The sequence below is a fragment of the Macaca nemestrina genome, chromosome 18, assembly GCF_043159975.1.
Source record: "Macaca nemestrina isolate mMacNem1 chromosome 18, mMacNem.hap1, whole genome shotgun sequence".
NCBI classification, from domain to species: domain Eukaryota; kingdom Metazoa; phylum Chordata; class Mammalia; order Primates; family Cercopithecidae; genus Macaca; species Macaca nemestrina.
Window position 1 is genome coordinate 48,384,704 of NC_092142.1, and position 20,379 is coordinate 48,405,082.

At 52.1% G+C, this 20,379-nt stretch overlaps 1 protein-coding gene across 7 annotated transcripts in view; it reads right to left on the bottom strand.

The window, feature by feature from the left end:
- Positions 1-417: 417 nt before the first annotated feature.
- The window catches only part of LOC105492245 (zinc finger protein 423), a 367,460-nt gene continuing 347,498 nt past the window's right edge, over positions 418-20,379 (bottom strand). For all 7 annotated transcript variants that reach the window (XM_024796174.2, XM_024796175.2, XM_071084504.1 and 4 more), the window contains one exon: positions 418-4,168. In XM_024796174.2, the coding sequence (XP_024651942.2) occupies positions 4,139-4,168 (30 nt within the window). In that variant the 3' untranslated portion in view covers positions 418-4,138. The remainder of the gene's footprint in view (positions 4,169-20,379) is intronic.

Below are 20,379 nucleotides of genomic sequence, written 5' to 3' on the forward strand. Positions count from 1 at the left end.
GGGTGTCTCTCTCTTCTCCAAAGGTAAGTTCCAAGCCATACCAATAAACACATAACACCACATGTCACAGGTGCTATGATAGACAGGAACCAGAAGTGATTACTGGGGTAGTCGTTACCTCGTGGTTCAAATGGCTTCTGGAACACCAGCTATTGCAGCCACGTTCCAGCCATCAGAAAGATGGAAGGAATGAACTCATTTCTTCACTTTCAGGACAATTCTTAGAATTTGCACATACTCCTGTTATTTACACCCTATTGATAGAACCTATGGCTACCGATAGTAATAGGACCACACCTAACTTCTGGGAAGGATAGGATATATAATCTGCCCCTTCCCCTCTCCAAGGTAACCTCTGCTCAGCTATAAATTGGTTACTGTATTAATGAAAAGAAAGAGAACCAGCAGTCTTTCCTGTACAGTACAATACCACTTTATTGATTGTCATCATAATGATTATTATAATAAAATTAACAATGGAGTCAGACACCCCAGGCTGGAAGGTGAGGCACCGGAGTTATAGTCGCAAGTCTATCCTGAATGGTATGATCTTGGACAAGATTCTGAACTTCTCTGGGATTAAGTCATCTAGAATTGAAACTCCATAGGAATATAGATCTCTCAGGGTACTTCTGGCTTGTTTCCAGCTCATGGCTTCTGCATTTGCAGTGCTCTCTTCCCACTGCTCTTGGACTGCCCACCTCCCTTCTTTCTTCAGGTCTCAAGCCCCTGCCTCAGCAAGGCCTTCCTTAATGCACCCCTGTGTCTCATACATGGGTCCCTCCATTAATCCCTGGCAGCTTCTGGCTTTGCCATCACGGCACTCATGACGAGGGGTCGCTATGCATTTACTGGCATGCTTGCCTGTGCCACTGTGGCCTCCATGAGGCCAGGGGCCACATCTGCTGGTCATCTCCTTATCCCCAGTGCCCTGTACAGTGCCTGGCACATGGGGGCAGCTCGGTAAATATCTGCTGAATGGATGAGTGGAGGAAGGCATGGATTTGAGTTTTGGTCCTATTTACTGAATATTTGTAGGTACAGGTCCCATTCCTAGGAACACATACCTTAGGAAGGAAGAAAAACAGGTGAAAAGTTCAATATTATGCAACTGTGAGATTAAAAGGAGAATTCTTTAAGGATGGGGAACTCGAGAAGATTCCTCCCATGACAGTGTCTCCACTGAGACTGAAACCCTGCCCTGCCTGCTTCTGGGCACTCTGGGCAGGTGCTCCGTGACAGGGGCCTGTGGTCCAGGGTCCTGGTCCACTTCCCAGCCCGGGCAAAATTCCTCCACCCAGAGTGCCGCTAGAAACTGACAATTTGTACATCTAAATACAGCAGCAATGAACCTCAGGCTTTCAGTCACCTCGCCCATTCCCCAAAGCCAAATCCACATGAGAGGCTGATTCCATCGCGCCCTCCTGGCTGAAAAGGTGCCCCCCCGCAGGATGCCTGGCGCCATCACTGACGACCATGCTGCCTGCAGGTCTCTGTGCGCAGCCCTTTGTCGGGCATCATTTCATACAAGCCTCCCAGAGACCCTCCAAGGCTCCTCACAGTTGAAAGGCAAGTGTCTCATCCCAGCTCCAGACCATTCCTCTGGAAAGGGGTAGCGGGTTCTCCGAGGCACAGGTTTATAACCCTACACTGCTCCCCAACCGTAATACTGCCTGATGGTAAAGAATGCCAGTCCCAGGAAGGGCCTCAGTGTCCCCACTGCCAGCCCCCTTCCCACACGAAGTCACGAGGGGCTCTCGGTCGTAGCAGCGGGGACAGAGCCAGCCGGAGAACAATAGGGCCGGGGTGAGGGGGGAGTCGGTGGGGTTCCCTGGCTGCCTTGTCACCGCCATAAACCTCATTACCTCGCGGTCCCCTAGGCCGCCTCTCTCCTTACCCAAGGCATCAGCCGGCTTCGCTGCTGATTCCCACATGGCGTGAAAAGCTCTTAAACCCCCCGCTGTATTTTTAATGGGGGCAGTGACTAATTTAGCCCTACGCCACCAACCGTCAAATCAGATCTTCTATTGGTACTTACTGAGGGCTCACCTGGGCTCCATGGGGTTTGGGATAAATCCAGAGCTGGAGAGGGCCCTGAGTCGGAGATGTGGCAGGCCCTGGGACACACTGGTCCCATCGACAGTCCCAGCACTGCCCAAAAGGCAGGCCTGGCTGTGGACATGTGACAGCCTCACTCAGACATAGCCCGAGCCCCAGGCTCCAAGCCCCAGTCCATGGGTGGGCACACTTAGGGGAACACTGGTGTCTACCCTGGGGTCTGACCCCAAAACTGCCAAGTCTCCAGAGGCTGAAAATTGGCATTCACAGCCTTCAGTTTCCAGGAGGCAACAGCCCACTACTGGCAGGGTCTGCTCTATGATTCACACGTGTAAGATGCCTTTTGAAAAACTGAAAGCCCCGCCCGTGTGAGAACATTACATGAGGTGACAGAAAGAAAGGGGAATTCTTATAGGTCACCAGAAGCCCCTTGATATGGGAGTCTTCTAGAAGATGACGGGTATAATTGCTCCAAATTCCACGCCCGTGACTTAGTATTACATTATAATTAGGTGCAATCTGTCTGCCTGTTTCATTTCCGCTCTGCAGAGGGTAATAACCAATTTCCATGCCCCTTGTGAAAAGTTAGCAAGGAAGGGTTTCCCCGTGCAAGTTCCGGCCTCTGATTGGCAAGTCAGCTGAGCACCAGCATGAAGGAGGTGTGGGAAGTAAAATGGAGGCAGCCTGGAGACCAAGGCTGCTGGGTGGGCCCTGGGATGCCAGCAGGGCCAGGAGTAGGTGAAATAAGCAAGGTACCTAGAGTGTAAAATGCAAGAGGACACTCATTCCCAGCACTTGCAGGTGTAAGGGGGCTGTGACAGTGAGTGCCCCCTGAAATAATGTACCCCAGGCCCCTACCTGCCTCACTCCAGACCTGGCCCCGGCCACCAGTCTCAATGCTCTCACATCCCACTGATCTCTATGACTGGGAACCTGCGGCTCCTACTTGGCTCTGCTCTGCGGTCCCCAATCACACATCTCCTCAGAACCCAAGTGCCACCTGGAGTCCTGGCGAGGGAAGGGCTAACCACTTGCCTGCCAGTATCCAACACAGGGGAAAGCCAACCCTGAAGGGAAAACCAAGAAGACATCGCGATGAGCATGGTGACCAACCTGCTGCGTGGCCTTGGGAAAGCTGCACGTTACCCCTGGGCCTCTGCTTCCCGATCCATGAGTGGGAAGATCAGGGTATTCCATCATTAAGGAGTCTCTGCTTTGACTTCTATGGCCACTGCCAGCCTGTCCAGTCTGCGTGCATTAGGTTACTACGATTCTTTTCCAAGGGAAGCAGGGTCTATGGTGTGCAGGTCCCCAAGGGCGTATGCAAGCCCACAGGAACTTGTAGGGGAACACACCTCACAGGAGCTGACAGCCCCCCACGCGGCCCTAGGCTGGGGAGGAGAGAACCAGGCAGCCGGATGCTAATCGCATGGATTCCCTTTATTGAACTGTACTAGTTACTGCAGTCAGATTAAGTCACATTTAAAAGCAGACCATCCAGTTGCACTGAAACCGATTATATTCATTACATAGTTTTAATCACTGTCCGGTGAACTGGCAAATCCAATCAAAGCATTAGTCTTTAATTAAAAAATTAAAAGGAAATATTCAGACAATAGCCAAGCAATCACATCACAATGCACAATTACCTAGAATTGCAATTAAAAAGTAGTTAACTGAAGGGGGAGAAAGAAAAACAAGAAAGAAAAAAAAAGAAGCAAAGAAAAAAAATCACACTAATTTTTTTTTTTTAAACTATCAATATAATACATGAAGGAACAAAGGACAATAGCCTTAAAAAGCGGGTTTCTCTAACTCTAGAAATGTAGTCTGCGGCGGAAACTCTAAAAGCACACTAGCTGTAGCAGGACAATAAAAAATACTGAGCATGGAATACTTTTAATCTCTGCCATTAATATTCATTTCCAGCTGCTTATAATAGCAGCGCCTCATGGCCAAATCATTAGAGTTTTACATCTGGGTTGCAAATGACACTTTGATTGGATGTAATGTTCAAATGGCCCTCCCCACGGCGTCTCCGGCAAGCCTTCTGCGGAGAGGTGTCCTGTTGAGCGATCCCTCACTGTGCGTGCTGGCTCATCGTGTGGTTCTGCAAAGGCGAAGAAAGGAGACACACATGAAGGAGAAGAATGGAGAGCATGCTCGTCCCTCCCACTCAGTGCATTTACGCCGGGAGCCGCAGAAAAGCGTCTCGATTATAACAAAACAAAATGCAACAAGGAAAAAGTGCTCCAGGGACGCAGCTGCCAAGACGCCACGTTGATTTGGGGCTTGGGGATAGGTTCCTGTTACTGCCAACTTGGACTCCCTATATGTTGTTTTTTGGCTTTTTTGCTTTTTTTTTTTTTTTTTTTTTAAAGGCCATTCAGGTCTTACCACGGGGACTGGCAAGGTGGAGGGAAAGGGGAAATGCCGGGGAGGAGGCAGGAATTAAAAACATCCCTGTTCACCTCTCCATCTCCCTTTTCCTCTAATGATGAGGAGGAAACTCTGATAGCCTGCAGGCTGCCCTTGCATCCCCCTCTCAGTCCTCCCCGTAGCTGCTCCGAGCCTAGCAGAGGGAGATAGCAGATGTGCTGTGCAGCTCTCCAGCCAAGAAACACCCGAGCGGGCACAGGCGTGCTGGGGCAGTGGGCGGCCGTGGTGCCTGCGGCCCAGGCAGGGGATGGGTCACCCGGCAGGAGGACGCGGGAGGAGCCTCTGCTGCTGGGCTCCGGGAGCCTGCCTGCCTGGTCGCATGGCAATGGCCCAACCAGAGACAGGGACTCAGTGCAGTTTGGCCCAACGCACCTAGGAATCCAGGGCCCAGGTGGGACCCTGTGGCCAAATGTTTCCCTCTCATTACAGCCAATGGCATTTCCTCCCCCTGCTAGCCAGAGGGGGCCAGCAGGGTTGATCTGTTTCACAGGAGCCAGCGGCCTGGGACCAGGGGTGGGATTTGGCATCTGAAAGCCCAGTCTTTTTGTTTCTTTTCAGTGGTTCGTGTTCCAAATTTAGACCCATTTCATCAAAGCCTTAGGTGGTGCTCCACCTCATGACACCTGGAGAAAGGAGGCAACATCCACCAGGGGCAGAGTGGCCCTGTCTGGGGCCGCACAGGACCCTAGATCCCCGGGAGAGGCTCCTTCTGGGCGCCCTCCAGGGCCCGGCGACTCCTGCAGCTGTGCCGCTGACCACCAGGGGTCAGCAGAGGCGCCGCGTCTCTCCTGGGCTCGGGTCCGCGGCGAGGGCGACCAGGGTATGCCAGCAGCCTAGTCCGGAGGCCGGGGCCAGGGCCGGGGCCGGGACCCAGACGGGCCACTCCTGCTCCCCGGAGCTGGGCCCCGCGCAGCCCCTTCCCGTGACGGGCACTGCGAAGGCTGCGGCCCCCGTGGTGATGTCACCGACGCTTCCTGCGAGCTCCTGGCCGGGAAGAGGCAGCCCGCGCCTGCCTCCCAGCAGATGCCCGCAGCGCCAAGCGCCAGCGACAGCCTCGTGCTCGTGCGGGCCAGGCAGGCGCACGGCCGGGGCTTGGCGGGCATGCGTGCTCTGTGCCGTGGCAGGCACCACTGTTTCAATCCTCACAACAGCCTTGCGAGGTGGGGCGTCTTAAGATGAAGACATTGAGGCCTAGGAAGGCAAAAATTACAGGCCCAAGGTCACCCAGGTTGGAAGCACAGTGCACTGAACCAGACGGCTGGAATCCACGAGAGCAAGGGGCTTTTCAGGGGAGCCGGGCTTCCCAGGGCCTGTACCCCATGGGCAACGCGGTCTGCAGATCACCCGCATTCTGCACTAGACACAGCGCCACCTCTGCCGGCCAGGCCTGACACCTCAGTCGGGGGTGTCAGGGACCCAGAGGCGCAAGGCAGGTTGTCTGAGGCCACAGATGGGATGCCGGCGGTTTCCATGGGAACCCGCACCCTCCAGCCGAGGCACCTCTCCCTGTACTTGTGCAGGGACAGCCAGCTAGTCCTGTGGGGAGCCGAATCCACACTCCGCGGCCATCCTCCTGCTAGCTTCAAGCCTCTGCTGACTCAGTTCCCGCCTCCCTTCTCCCCCCTCCCAGCCAAGCCCCTCTCAGAGTCCTCTAGGCATATGGAAACTTCCCCTCCCTGCAGACCTCTCCAGGCATCTGCAGCCCACCTCCCACACAGCCACACACCTCTCATGAGCTAGACTGACCTCCTCTGCTGAGCTGCGCACAGGGGGGTGGCAATTCCTTTCTCAGGACCCAGGGCTGGGCATGCACTGTCCTGACCATACCCCTGGGCCTCCAATCCCCAGCAGGCACAGCTGCCCAGAAGCAACTTGGAGATCGGCACTTTCGCACCCTGCCAACCGCCAGTCAAAAGCTCCTGCTATCTTGGTGTGGCTGGGTCATTCTTTATTAGGGGGAGGAAAGGGAAGAGGAAGAGAGGTGACATGATGAAGGGAGACATGGACAGCTCTTTCTTGTCCTCAAAGCATGGTTCCTAGGGCCTAGCACAAAAGAGACACTCAGGCAGTATTTGTGAATGAATCAACGGAAGGAAAATGAATGAATGTATGGGTAGGATGTGGATATGTGGAAAGGGGAGAGGATACTCCAAGAGGAAAGAACAGCAGAGATGGAGGTGTGGAGCCTAGAATCCAAGTGGCAGATGCAGGCACAGGTCCCAGCACAGAAGTCACAGGAAGGCTGGTGGGCACATGGCCTAAGGACAGTGGAGGCCCCGAGTACCAATAAACATAGACTTTGTTTCACAGACCACAGAAAACCAGACATGATATTCCATCTCCACAAAATCCCCAAGGACCACCCACTACCAACATGGGCATAGGGGGTGTCTAGGATCTCTGGAGAATGAAGCAGCCTGTTGCCAGGATGCCAAGAACAGGGTCGGTGTGAAACACGTGGTCCACACTGGCTCACCAGGGCACTGCTGGTGCAGATGTGCTGAAGGCTGGAACCCACGCTTGGGACCACTGGTGAGGAAAACTCCAGAAAGCCTATGCCATGGCTAAGCCACAGTGTGCCTGCCCACTTAAATAGCAGTAGCAGGGGGCTCTGAGGTTAGACTCAAGAAAGAACTTCCTCCTAGAGGGTTCAGAGACAGAAGGATAAAACTTCCTTCCCTGAAGTTTTGTGACAGGAACAAAAGCCCAGGATGTCACAGCAGATGGAAATGTCAAAACTTGATGCCCCAAGGGGATCAGCCACCAGAATTCACTCAGCACTACGCTATTAAGCACCTGCTGGATGCTCTGCTCTGCGCTGGCACATTGAGGGGGAGGGCAAGACAGCAGCTGGGCCCACTCCTTGAGAGGCCTGATTTAGAGGGGCTAGACACAGACACCCAAACATTTGTGAGATTAATGGTGCAGCTGGCAGCTCAGCTAGGGAACTGGTCAAGGCCACCCGATCAGTTTGTGTGATGGTGGTGGGGGGCACAGAGGTGCCCAGGTGCTCGGCCAAGGAGGGCACCAGCTCCTCCATAGGCCAAGGGCAGCATCTCAACAGGCGGAGGGGGTGGTGGGACCCCTGTCCCCAAGACTCACCAGTCGCCCAACACCAGGACACAAAGCAGCTCTGGATAGCCACTGCAATCAGCACAGTTCAATAACCCTGAAAGAACCTGCGGTCCGTCCCCTACAGCTAGAAGCTGTGATTTGAGGAACGTAGGGAGGTTCAGCAAACCTTCTTAAAGAGTTCTTTCCATCTAGCATAGTTCTCACAAGGGCATTCTGCCTTAATGTCTCTTTCTCTGTTTATGCCTGTGCTATATTTAGCCCCTTTAGAGAAGGAAGAAAATAATTTTTTAAAGATGCTACCCACCCCACAGATGAACATTTCCCAGCACCATAAAGGCCGGGGGTGGAGACAGGGGCCCAGGGAAGGACTAGAAAATGCCTAGAGGGAGAACTGGCATCCACTCGGCCTCGCTGCCTGCCAGGGAGACACAGGTGTGGGCCAGAGAAGCAGGTGAGAAAAATAAAACGGGAGAGCAGGAGGGGGTGGGTAGCAATGGTTTGCAGCCTCGATCCATCCACTCGGCAGAGCTTGTGTGCTCTCCTGGATGGAGATGTCTGGTACAGCCTGTTTGGGGAGCCTCTGCCTGGCACACGGGGCCAGGGACACAAGACAGTGGTGGCCAAGGGGATGGCATGGGCCTGGGCACAGAAACCTGTGTGCTGCCTATGCTGGGGGCAGGCCTACTCTGGGTCTTGTTGAGACCCACGAAAAGAGCCCTCTCTGTGCAAATCGTCAGCAGAGCACTCAGGAACTGGTTCCCCGACACACCCTCAGCCTCTGGAGGGAAAGAAGCCCAGCATTCATTTACATGGTTGCTCATTCATTCATTCATCTTTGAGCCAATGAGCCACTATGCTTGTGGCTGGGAATTCAGCAGCAAAATGATCCTGATCCTGAACCCAATCCAGGGTAATGCTTTGTGCATGGAAGGAGCGGGACGGAGCACAGAGCCTGGTGGCTGCACTGTCCTTCCCAAAGCACCACCACACACTAGAGTGAATGGGCTCCTTGGAGGTTCAGTTTTGCCCGCCCCAGGAGGGGGCCCTGGCTCAGCGCACCTCCATGCCCAACACAGTCACAAACAGGAACACTGTGTGCCTCTCCCCGGTCTGAAGCCCAGGATTGCTTCTCAACGTCTTGGCTCCACTCTCTGTTGCTTAGGCGTGGGACCCTGCCTGGTCTCCCCGTGATACCTACCCATCGCCGTGTCAGGTGGGAGAGACATGAGGGGCTTAAGCATGCCGGCTGCAAAAAGCAAAAAGAGCTTCTCCACACACCCTATTAGCTGCCTCTCCTGGCTCTCAGCTACTCTGATGACACTGTCTGTAAAATCCTAGCACCTTCCCTTGTTCTTAGCAAGTGCCCCATTGCTGCTAGCCACTGCCCTGGTAACCCCAAGGCAGGCAGGAAGCTTTAGTGGGCCAAGATGGGCTACGCCCTGGGTTTGAATCTTGGCTCTGCCACTTACTGGCTGTATGGCCTTGGGCAAGTTCCATGACCTCCGGGTTTTGGGGGTGGTTAATAACACAGCCCTCTTCCTAAGATGCTGATAGGGTTTGGATGTTTGTCCCCTCCAAATCTCATGTTGAAATGGGATCCCCAGTGTTGGAGGTGGGAGGTGTTTAGGTCATGGGAGAGGATCCCTCATGGACAGCTTGGTGTCCTCCCTGCAGCAATGAGTTACCACGAGATCTGCTTGTTAAAAAACGTCTGGTGCCTCCTTGCAATCTCTCTCTCTCCCCATGTGACGCACCGGCTCCCCTTGCCTTCCATCATCATTGGAAGTTTCCTGAGGCCTCACCAGAAACAGACGGCGGCACCTTGCTTCCTGTACAGCCTACAGAACTGTGAGCCAAATAAAACTGTTTTCTTCATAAATTACCCAGCCTCAAGTATTTCTTTATAGCAACACAAAGCAGACTAATACACATGCCCTGAGGACTCAGGAGATAATGCCCGCATGCGTCCCAGGTCTGGCTACAGTAAATGCTCCGCAGATCTCCATCGTGGTGTCTGTGCTGGTCTTCCTGACCTGGCAGGATGCTCTGTGGCATTAGGACTGTCTTCTGGTCTTCCTGACCCAGCAGGGTGCTCCATGGCAGAGGGACTGTTTGTCCCTGCTGCTTCTGTGGGACCAGGCACGATTGGGGCTTACAGTGAGGGCCTCACAGAGGGGTACACCTGGACTGACCAGCTGTACCCCTCCCCCTCCCCATCTGGGTGTCCAAAGGGCTGGCAAGGTCTTAAGAACACTCCTGAGATGGCTGAACTTTGGATGGTCCGGCCCATGGAGCAACAGGCGTCATTATCCCCTCCCCATAATCCCCCCTGTCTAGAACCCCTGTACCCACAAATCACTGCTTTCTCCTCCCCACCTCAGGAACAGAATGCCATATCTTCAGGGGAGGACAGCCTCAGGGATGGAGTAGGTGTGCACTCATCCATCCATTCACCCACCCATCCATCCACCCATCTATTCATCTATCCATTCACCCACCCATCCGTCCATCCACCCATCTATTCATCTATCCATCCACCCACCTATCCATTCATCCACCCATCTATTCATCTATCCATCCATCCATCCATCCATCCATCCATCCATCCATCCATCCATCCATCCGTTCATCCATTTCTTCCACAGACGTTCACTGAGTTCCTGTCTGTCAGGCCCTGGGCTGGGCACTGAGCACAGACAGGTTAAGAAGCTCCAGCGCCCTCCCGTGAGGGGCTCACAGTTTCATGGTGAGGGTGACGACGGCCAAACTCATAGACCCTGAAGACCCTGAAGAGGCAAAAAAGAAGGCTTGGCTCTTCTCTGGAGACTAGGCTGTGGCTCTGGCTCTTGAGTCCTTGAGTCCCTACAGCATATGAAGGCACAGGAACACTCAGCCCCACACCCAGAGCATCCCATTCTGCTCTCCCGGCCCCACCTACAGAACCACCTGGCCCGCACATCACCTCACTATGATTTCCGGTTGGGAAACAGGTTGTGGCCAATCCCCCTTCTCCCCACTGCCTACCACTGGCCACTCCCTGGCAGGCTCCAGCCACAGTGGCTCTCACAAGGCTGGCTTTACAACTTACTTTCTCCAGGAGCTGGGGCCAAGCCCGAGAATGCGCCTTAACCACTGAGAGATTCCCTTCCCAGGGGAAGAAGTAGCCCTTGAGACTGAGGTGGCAGCCATGTTCATGCTCGACAGGGGTGAAGTTGGGTCCCGTTATTTGTTCACTTAGCAAACAAGGCACCTGGCCCTGTACAGTGGATGGAAGAGAGCAAGTGAGGCACAATCCTGGCCTTTTAAGGACTATAGAGAGAGGACTTCCGATAGGAGATGCTTAAGGAAGAAGCTGGCCTTTTAGCTGCCCTTTAAGGACAGCCCGGGTGGGGATTTGCACTGGCTGTGTGTGTGTGAGCTCGAAAGATGGCTTTCCAGGCAGAATGAACCACCTGGATAACAGCATGAAGGTGGGAATGGCACTGAGCGTGATCACCGCTAACACTGATCATGGACTCACTGTGTGCCAGACATCATTCTTAACCTCCACCCATATGAACTCATTTAAGCCTCATGACTGCCCTGTGCATTAAATACTCTCATCATCCCTATTTTACAGATGAGAAAACTGAGGTGCAGAGAGGCCCAGGTCCTGCCACTGGTGACGGCAGTGCTGGGTCTGCACCCATGCAGTCTGTCTGCAGAGCCCACTCTTCACCATCGTACTGTTCTGTCTGTGAGATGTGAAAAGTGCAGCATATGTTGGGGGAACAATGAATAATTCAGCTTGGCAGAAGCACAGGGTATGTGCCATGGAGACCAGCCTAGAGAGGAAGGAGGGGGCCTTATTGATGAGGCTCCTTGATGCCAGACGAGGCAGCTTGCCCTTAAATCTGGACCATGGGGAGCCATCGAAGGTATTTGAGCTGTGGAGTTACAGGAGAGGCAAGACACAGGGAGATGCTCATGCCTCCAGTCAAAAAGGTGTGTCAGCAGGGCCTTCTCGCCCATCGTTTCCCTCTGCTCCCATCCCCTGTTCCCTGGAAAACCTTCCCCTTTTCCCCCACACTTTCTTTCTTTCCCTTTGGGGAGGGTAGAGATACAGGCAGCCCTGCCTCCCCTATCTGCTGTGTATCACCTGGGCAGCCCCTCTCTGCTTGTGAGCACTTATTTTTAGAAGCGTTTGACAATCGTCCAAGGGTCTAAGACGAACAGATGGCCTGTCTTAAAGGCTCATATGTTCACTAGTTTGCACTTCTGACAAACAGTAAGCGTACTCGAGAGCACACCATAAACAGCGCCGAATGAATACTCAGAACACAATTTAGCTAATGCACGTCATTAAAATTAGGAGTGAGTGATGGCCAAGGTTCCCTCTAAATGCCTGCCCGGTGACGCAGCCACTCCCCCGGGACCCAGGCTATGACGTGGACACACCCCACTTCTCCCATGGCCCCCACCCAGCAAGCCGGGGTTTGCCTCGTTTACTCAGAGGGCAGGGCAAGATTTGCCCGAGTGGGTGTGACACCCATCCCTAGCCTCAGAGTGAAGCTGGTGGCCCACTGGCCTTGGACAAAGCCCTGAGATGTCCTATGGCAGAGGGAGCAGCAGCTCTTCCATGCACGGGATGTGCATGAGATTTTCCCGTCCCTGCCTCCCAGACAGTGAGACAGCCTGTCGTCTGCCACCCCGGAGCAGCAGGAAGTGAGTGTTGCAACGCTCAGCCAGGGAAGCTGTCTCTTATGTGAGAGCCTCAATTCATCCGGAACTCCCGGCCTAGAGGGAGATTCCAACTTCCAAGGAGCAAGGGGATTGGCTGGAGGTGGGGGTTCTGCAGCTTCCTTGCCAAACCAATAGCAGAAGCAGATGCAGCGACCTGAGTCACCTGGGGTAACATTCAAGAAAGAGCCACATCCACACAGCCTGACCCAGACTCCTTTTATTGGTGCCAACTGGATCTGGGTTTTCTGTGTTCTCCAGATGCTCTATGGAGGCGAGGCGGGGAGGAGAGTGCCCCCCACTCTCTGTGAACCCCCTCTTGCCAGGACACAAAAGACCAAAGCAGGTGGTTTGGTCAACAATCAGTTCCATGAGCGGGAAACTCTTCCCGCATGTGAAAACGTGGGAGAAAATATTGTGGGGAAGAAGAAAGCCCAATAAACTCCCAAGGGGGCAGGTTCTGTACTGCCCGTACTTTATAATAAAACCCACCAGGGAATAGATTATTAGGAGGGAACCGAAGTCTTCTATTAGGAACCCAGCCCGTAAACAGGCTCCCATTCAGAGTCACCCAACAAAACAAGGGGACTAATAATATCTGCCTGGAGGGACAGGGACTCAGGGGAACTGCACTTCAGAATGCAAATGGGCCCCGTCGGTCTGTTTGTGAGCAGAAAATCGGGTGAGCGGTGAGACTTTAGATAGCAGCCGTGCAAGGGAAAATGAGAGTTTTATGGCTGTTGTCACAAGCAAAGGAAGATGGAATGCTTCCAGGGCTGCTTATCGACTCGCCCCTCCTCAGCAACAGAGTCCATGCCTGACTCCGAGTCCTGAGTGAATGTGACCCCCCACTACTGCTGCTGTTTCTCCAAAGAAGGTGGGGACACCCAGTGGCTAAGCCCCTTGGGGACAGGGTACCTAGCAGCAGATTCGGGACTGAAAATCGGGGGTCCCAGCAACAATGTGCCAGGTGACCACAAGTTCACTTCTGTGGCTTTTGGCCCCCTCCTGGGTAGGAATGCTGCACTGGTCTTGCCAACCTGTGGCCACTGTGAACTCCATTCTAAGCACAGTAGCCTGCTTGGAACCAGGCCCCCAGGGAACAGCTCATCTCAAACAAGAATTGGTACAGTCTCCTGCCCTAAAAGAGCCTGAATCAGACCCCTAAAAGATGGGACCCCAACCTGATGCTGCTGGGCCAGGAATCCAATCAAGTGTACCTCTTGCAAAGCCTTGGAAGAGCCCATGTTTTTACAAAACTCCATAAAAAATGGCACTGGAGCTGGGTGAGTGGCTCCCGCCTGGAATCCCAGCACTTTGGAGGCTGAGGTGGGAGGATCACTTGAAGCCAGGAGTTTGATTCGGTCTGGGTGAAACCCCAACTCCACAAAAAAATAAAAATTAGGTGGGTGTGGTGGTGTGTGCCTGTAGTCCCAGCTACTCGGATGGCTGAGGTGGGAGGATCACTTGAGCCCAAAAGTTTGAGGCTTCAGTGAGCTAAGATCGTGCCAGTGCACTCCAGCCACAGGGTTAGACCCCATCTCAAAAAAAAAAAAAAGGCTATTGGGTGGATGGGTTCTCAAAACCAAAAAAGGGTTCACTCTTCTCATCTACTTCAAAGTATATCTGCCGCTCTTAGTGTGGGTCAAAGAAGATCATGCATGTGAAACAGTTTGGGAAGACGGAAGCACCTGTCAGCAGGGGTACCAACAGTTGGAAAATGTTTATGTCATGAAAAAGAGCAGGTGAATCCCAGGAGGTCTGTCTGCAGTGAGCAGGATTCCTTTGACCACATGGAGCTGCAAGTCTGGATGGAGGCCTCTAGATTAGGGTGTGGGCGTTGTCAGGTTCACACCGTGGACAAATGCAGCCCAGGCCAGGTGCAAAGCAGTAAGACCCAGTGGGGTCTGTGTCAGCCCCAAGAACTCAAACTTTGTCAAGAAAAGGCAGCACTTGTCAGCTCTAGGCAATGACTGCCACACGTGAATATGGGCCCAGTGTTGCTTCTGGTTGTGCAAGAAAATTGGAAATGTAGGTTTTTTTAAATATAAACTTTCTTATGGGAATACACTGTTGTTGGGAATGCAAATTACTTTAGACACTGTGAAAAGCAGTCTGGAGATTTTTCAAAGAACTAAGAATTGAACTACTATTCAACCTGGCAATCCCATTACTACAGATGCATTCAAAGGAAAATAAGCATTCCACCAAAAAGAAACATGAACTCATATGTCCACTGCAACACTATTCACAATAGTGAAGATATGAAACCAACCCAGGTGCCCACCAAGAGTGGGATGGATAAAGAAAATGTGGGGTGTGTGTGTGTATATATATATATATCTCTCTCTCTCATGGAATACTATGCATCCTTAAAAATGAATAAAATCATGTCCTTTGCAGCAACATGGATGCAGGTAGCAGCCATTATCCTAAGTGAACTAACGCAGAAACAGAAAACCAAATACCACATGTTCTCACTCATAAGTGGGAGTTAAACACTGTGGTGTGCACAGACATAAAGTTGGGAGCAACAGAAACTGGGGAATAAAAGAGCTGGGAGGGAGGGAGGGGACAAGGGTTGAAAAACTACCTATGAGGTACTATGCTCACGACCTGGGTGATGGATTTAGTCGCACCCCAAACCTCAGTAGCATGCAATATATCCATGTAATTAACCTGCATATGTATTCCCGGAATCTAAAATAAAAGTTGGGGGCAAAAGGACGTAAAATAAATCCATAAACTTTCTAGATGTTTAAAGCACTATGCAAGTCCACGAACACATATCTGCAGGTCGAATCTGGCCGTCGGGCCACCAGCTTTAGACCTCTGGGCCTCTAGAAGCCCCAGACACCCTGAAGTGAGGTGGGGAGTGGCGCCATTAAGCAGCAGATGGCCCAACATTAGTTGAATCCTCACCCAAGGGGCTGGGATGCGGGACTCGGTGTGGTTAAGTTCTGATGAAGAGGGTAAGGGTAGAGGATGAAGTTCTGTTAAGACAGAACTATCCGCATGTCCTGGGTTCTGCTGCCTCATGGTCATGTCCCACCTAGCCAGCCCAAGTGTTTCTGGGTGCGCCAGGTGCTGGCAAACCTGGGAGACCAAAAATTCCCACTTTCCTAGAGCCACCCAGGATGCTCAACACGACTGTCTCAGTGGTTGTCCATGGGCCATCTGGAGACACCAGCATCAGAGTTTGCCACATGACAGCATTCAAGAATCTGGACCATAAGTAACCCCCATACCTTCCTTGCTTCAAAGGACCTGAGAGCCCTCCCTTCTACCCTCCACAGTGTCCCATGGGGAAAAGGAGAGGCCAGGCATGGTACAGGGGCAGCCCCTCGGGGTGCTTACGAAAGCAGCCTGCCAAGACAGCGTTCCTATTACTGCGCACAACCCACTCTATATGCATGCACACACACAAATACTCTAGTCACACACACACACACACACACCCTCCCCACACACTGATACCCCGCAATCCCATGTGCACACACACACAGGTCCCCACAATCCCATGCGCACACATGCACACACACACACACACATGGATGCCCCACAACCCCAGGCACACTCATGGATACCCTACAACCTCATGCAGGTACACACTCATGGATACCCTCAAATCACCCCCCACACACACACCCCAGTCCTGACACTAACCGTGTACTGCTAAGCGGTTAGAGGCCAGTTACTGTTACTTTGGCCTTCTGCTCCCCACCCTGTGTGGCTAACCTGCCCCACGTTCACCCCACTGCTGGGTCCCTCCAGCAGCCCCACCTGCCCAGGAAGCAAGGGCCCCTTGAAGGCCCCCTTTCTGGCAAAGGAAAGCTGAGAAAACAATGTGAAGCACAGTCTGGGCTGTCTCCTCGAGGAGGCAGAGCTGTACAAGGGTTTCTGCTTTTTAAACTCCCCGGCGGGTCCCACTCACACCCAGAACACATCCAGACTCTGACCACAGCCCAAATGGCCCTCCATGGTCTGGTTCTTGCTGGCCCACAGCCTCAGTCACCACCTTCTGCCAGGCCCCCAAATACCGCAGCCCGGTACCCCCTCCTCCCCCCAGCAGCACTCCCGCTATCCAGAGTGGTGGATAGCGCACACCCCCCACACCCCAGTTTTCCCGGGGCTTCTCCACATCAGAGCCATCCTCCTGGAGCAGGCTTCCTGTCCACTGACTACAGACTCCCATCACAGCATCGCTCTGCACCTTGCAGAGGTGTCAACTCGGCACGTCCTGCAACTTGCAGTGACCTGGTTGTTGATGCACCATGGTCAACTGCCCCTCATGACACCATCAGCGCAACAAGACAGGGACCTCATCTCAGCTCTCCACTGTACCCCATTATCTCAGACCCTGTACTTGGTAAAAACTCAATGAATGTTTCTGAAATGATAGCCTGCAAGCTACTGTAGCAAAGCCAAGCCTCCACTGATAGGGTCAAGGGAGAAGAAGAAGAAATACAGTTGCCCCCACTCCACTGTCTTCCCCATAACCCTTGCCTCGGCCATGCCCAGAGCAGGTTATACCTTATTCTTAAAGCTGGGAAGGATCCTTTGAAGACATTAGGCCAGGTGGAATGAATTATTATATGATTTCTCTTGCATGAGGTGTCTAGAACAACCAAATCATAGAGATGGAAAGTGGAACAGTGGCTGCTGGGGGCTGGGAAAAGGGGAAATGGGGAGTTAATGTTTAACAGGGACAGAGTTTCAGATGAGGAAGATGAAAAAGTTCTGGAGGTAGATGGTGGTGATGATCGCACAACAGTGTCAGTGTGCTGAATGCCACTGAACCAGCACTTTAGAATGGTTAAGATGATAAATGTTATGCTATGTGAATTTTTACAATGAAAAACAGGTCAGGCACAGTGGCTCACACCTGTAATCCCAGTACTTTGGGAGGCCAAGCCGGACAGATCATTTGAGGCCACGAGTTCAAGACCAGCCTAGCCAACATGGTGAAACCCCATCTCTACTAAAACAACAAAAAGTAGCTGGGCATGGCAGCCTGTGTCTGTAGCCCCAGCTACTTGGGAAGCTGAGGCAGGAGAATCATTTGAACCCAGAAGGCGGAGGTTGCAATGAGCTGAGATCGTGCCACTGCACTCTAGCCTGGGTGACAGAGTAAGACTCTGTCACAAAAAAAAAAAAAAAAAAAAAAAAAAAAAGTGAGCAGGATCTTAGAAGGTAAGAGAGAGGGTTGCTGCACCAATAGCTAAGACACTCAGCGACATTCCTGGCTGGAAGATGCACAGATCATAGCAGCCCGAGACATCCTCAGCTGGGTGGGAGGGAACCACAGCATCGCAGGACAACATGCCACCAGCTAAGCACGAGCAGAGGGGCTTTCTCTGTGCTGCCCGGGCTGGGCCATCCACTGTTGTCTACAGTGTGGCTCCCAGTGCCAGCCAGTGGAAGAACAGAAGACCTCAAGAGACTCGTGGAACTGGGAGCTCTTTCCCCTATGGAAAGGCCTCACCTGCAGTCATAGGCCAGTCCAGCCAAGGGGGTCCTGATAGTTTACAAATGCTGCAGGAAGTGTCTGGTTTGCTCTGGCAGGGCAGGTAGGAGACAGGAAGGTGAGCACAGGGCATACCTACACATGACATATTTTGCCAGGTTGGAAAAAAATAAGTGAGAGAAAATTTTTTTCTGACTCTGCAAGCCTTTACCACTTTAAATATTTATTCATCAAAATATGATGAGAAAACTGAGATCCACATAGAGTCACCATATTCCACAAACCAAAAATCAGGACGAACAGCCAAGAGCTGGGATGGAGTACTTGAAATCAGGACTGTACTGGAAAATCTAGGTCACACGGTCACTAATTATACAGAACACATATGTTCAGGTCCCCAAACTAACCCAGTGCTTTTAGGATTTGCAAATGATATAAGGAAACTTTGATCGTAATCCATTTCTACTTTCTTCCACATTCTGGTTAAAAGCAAAACTTTCCTGCATCCTCAAAATTTCTAGAAAATTAAGTCCTACAGACTAAGAAGTGTTCTGGTGGATATTCTGAGGGGGCCTCATCAGCAAACATGGCCCATCACCCCCCAGGAATGGCCCCCAGCCCCACATGGCCCAGCCCCCTTGCTAACAGACCCCCAGGCTGCGGGGCAGAAGCTTGTAAGGATGGACCTAATTTGCTGTGATGAATTGTGTGCACGCACCAGTGATCAAAACTGCAGCTGAGACCGATTACACTTTATGATTGCAACATTTCTTGGGAAACACGTAGGTGTACATCCTTGCCAGTCCAGAGAGGGGGTCCAACCTGGCACCCAGCAAAGGGTGATCCCATCATTCAGAAAGGCAGGGCTCCATGGGCTGCCCACTCTTTGGAAGTTGGTCCCACTGATGAGGCTGAAGAATGCCGTGGTCTGGCCCCAAATGCCTTGTCTGCCCTCTCATACATACCCAGCTTCCAACCAAACAGTGAGCACATTGTCACTGCCCAGACACCTGCCCCACAGTGACCAAAGGTCCACCCTGTGCCCTCCCTTCCATCACCAGGCAGAAGCCACTGCTTTTCATGATGTAAATCAAGAATTAGCTGTATCCCTAGTCTGTTCCATCCCACTCATCTCACCAGAGGAGTGTGTGTGTTCGTGTGTGTGTGGGTATACGCACAGTTTTAAAGTAAGGAGAGGGATAGGTAACAGTGAAGTGTGAAATTAAGAGCACATGAAGAAGGCATCCTAAAAGCTGTGTGGTTCTTGACACTTAGCTCACACTTGATACTGGAGGGTGATGATGGTGAAAGAATGTGTAGCTGGATGGATAGGGAGATGGATGGTAGACGATGGATGGATGGATAAATGATGGATGGGTGGGTAGATGGGTATGGGGGAATGGATGGTAGATGGATGATGGACAGATGGATGGATGGGTGGATGGAGGAATGGGTGGGTGGAAGATGGATAGTGGATGAATTGGTGAGTAGGTGGATGGGTGGACAGATAGGTTGGTAGGTGGAGGAGAGGAGTGGATGACAGATTGATGGGTAGATGAATGAATAGATGGATGGATGGATAGATGAAATGGTGGGCAGGTGATGAACAGATGTATGGATGGATGGAAAGGTGGGTGGATAGATAGGTGGAAGGATCGGTGGACAGATTGGTGAGTGGATGGGTGCGTGGAGAGATGGGTAGGTGGATGAATGGGTAGGTGATAGATAGATAGATGGATTGATGGACAAGTGGATGGGTGGCTGGAGGATGGATGAATGGATGGATGCATAGATGGATGGATGGGTGGATGGACTGGTGAGTGGATGGATGAGTAGATGGATTGGTGGGTGGATGGATAAATGTGTAGATGAATGGATGAATGGTGGGAAGAAGAGGAGTGCATGAATATAAGTGGGTAGGACAGTAAATGGGTCAATGAGAAGACAATGGGCTTTGGAGTTCAAATCTTGCCTTGGCTAATTACTGTCTTTCTGACCCTAAGCAAGTCACTCGCTTCTCTAAGTACTCCTTCACTCACCTGAAAAGTAAGACTAATAATATCTACCTCATTGCCTTGTTAGAAGCTTCAAGTTAGATAACATAAGTAAAAGGTTTTGCAACATGTAAAATGCTATATAGACACTTAATAGGGTCATAACTAATACTAACCACAGGGCTTTGTCATCTCTGTCAACTAAAAATCATGGATGGTCCCAAATTATTTTTGTAGAGACGGGGTCTCATTATGTTGTCCAGGCTGGTCTCAAACTCTTGACCTCAAGCAATTCTCCTGCCTCAGCCTTGCAAAGCACTGGGATTACAAGTGTGAGCCACCATGCCTGGCCAATACCACATTTTTGATGCGGCAGCTTCTGAGGCAAAGATGAGGAAACAAAGATGGCACCACAGGTCAGGGCTGCAGCTGTCTAGACTACACCTCCAGGTGTGGCCTCAGCTGGGAAACCGGTCACTGGGCAGGAAGCAGAGAGTTTCACCTGCCTCCCCCACTCAAACACTCAATCCCTAATGAGGAGGACACATTCCCCACTCCCACCACAAGCCCCACTTCTCCCTGCCAGTATTCTACTTTAACGCCCAGGTCCCAAGCCTGTATTCAAGT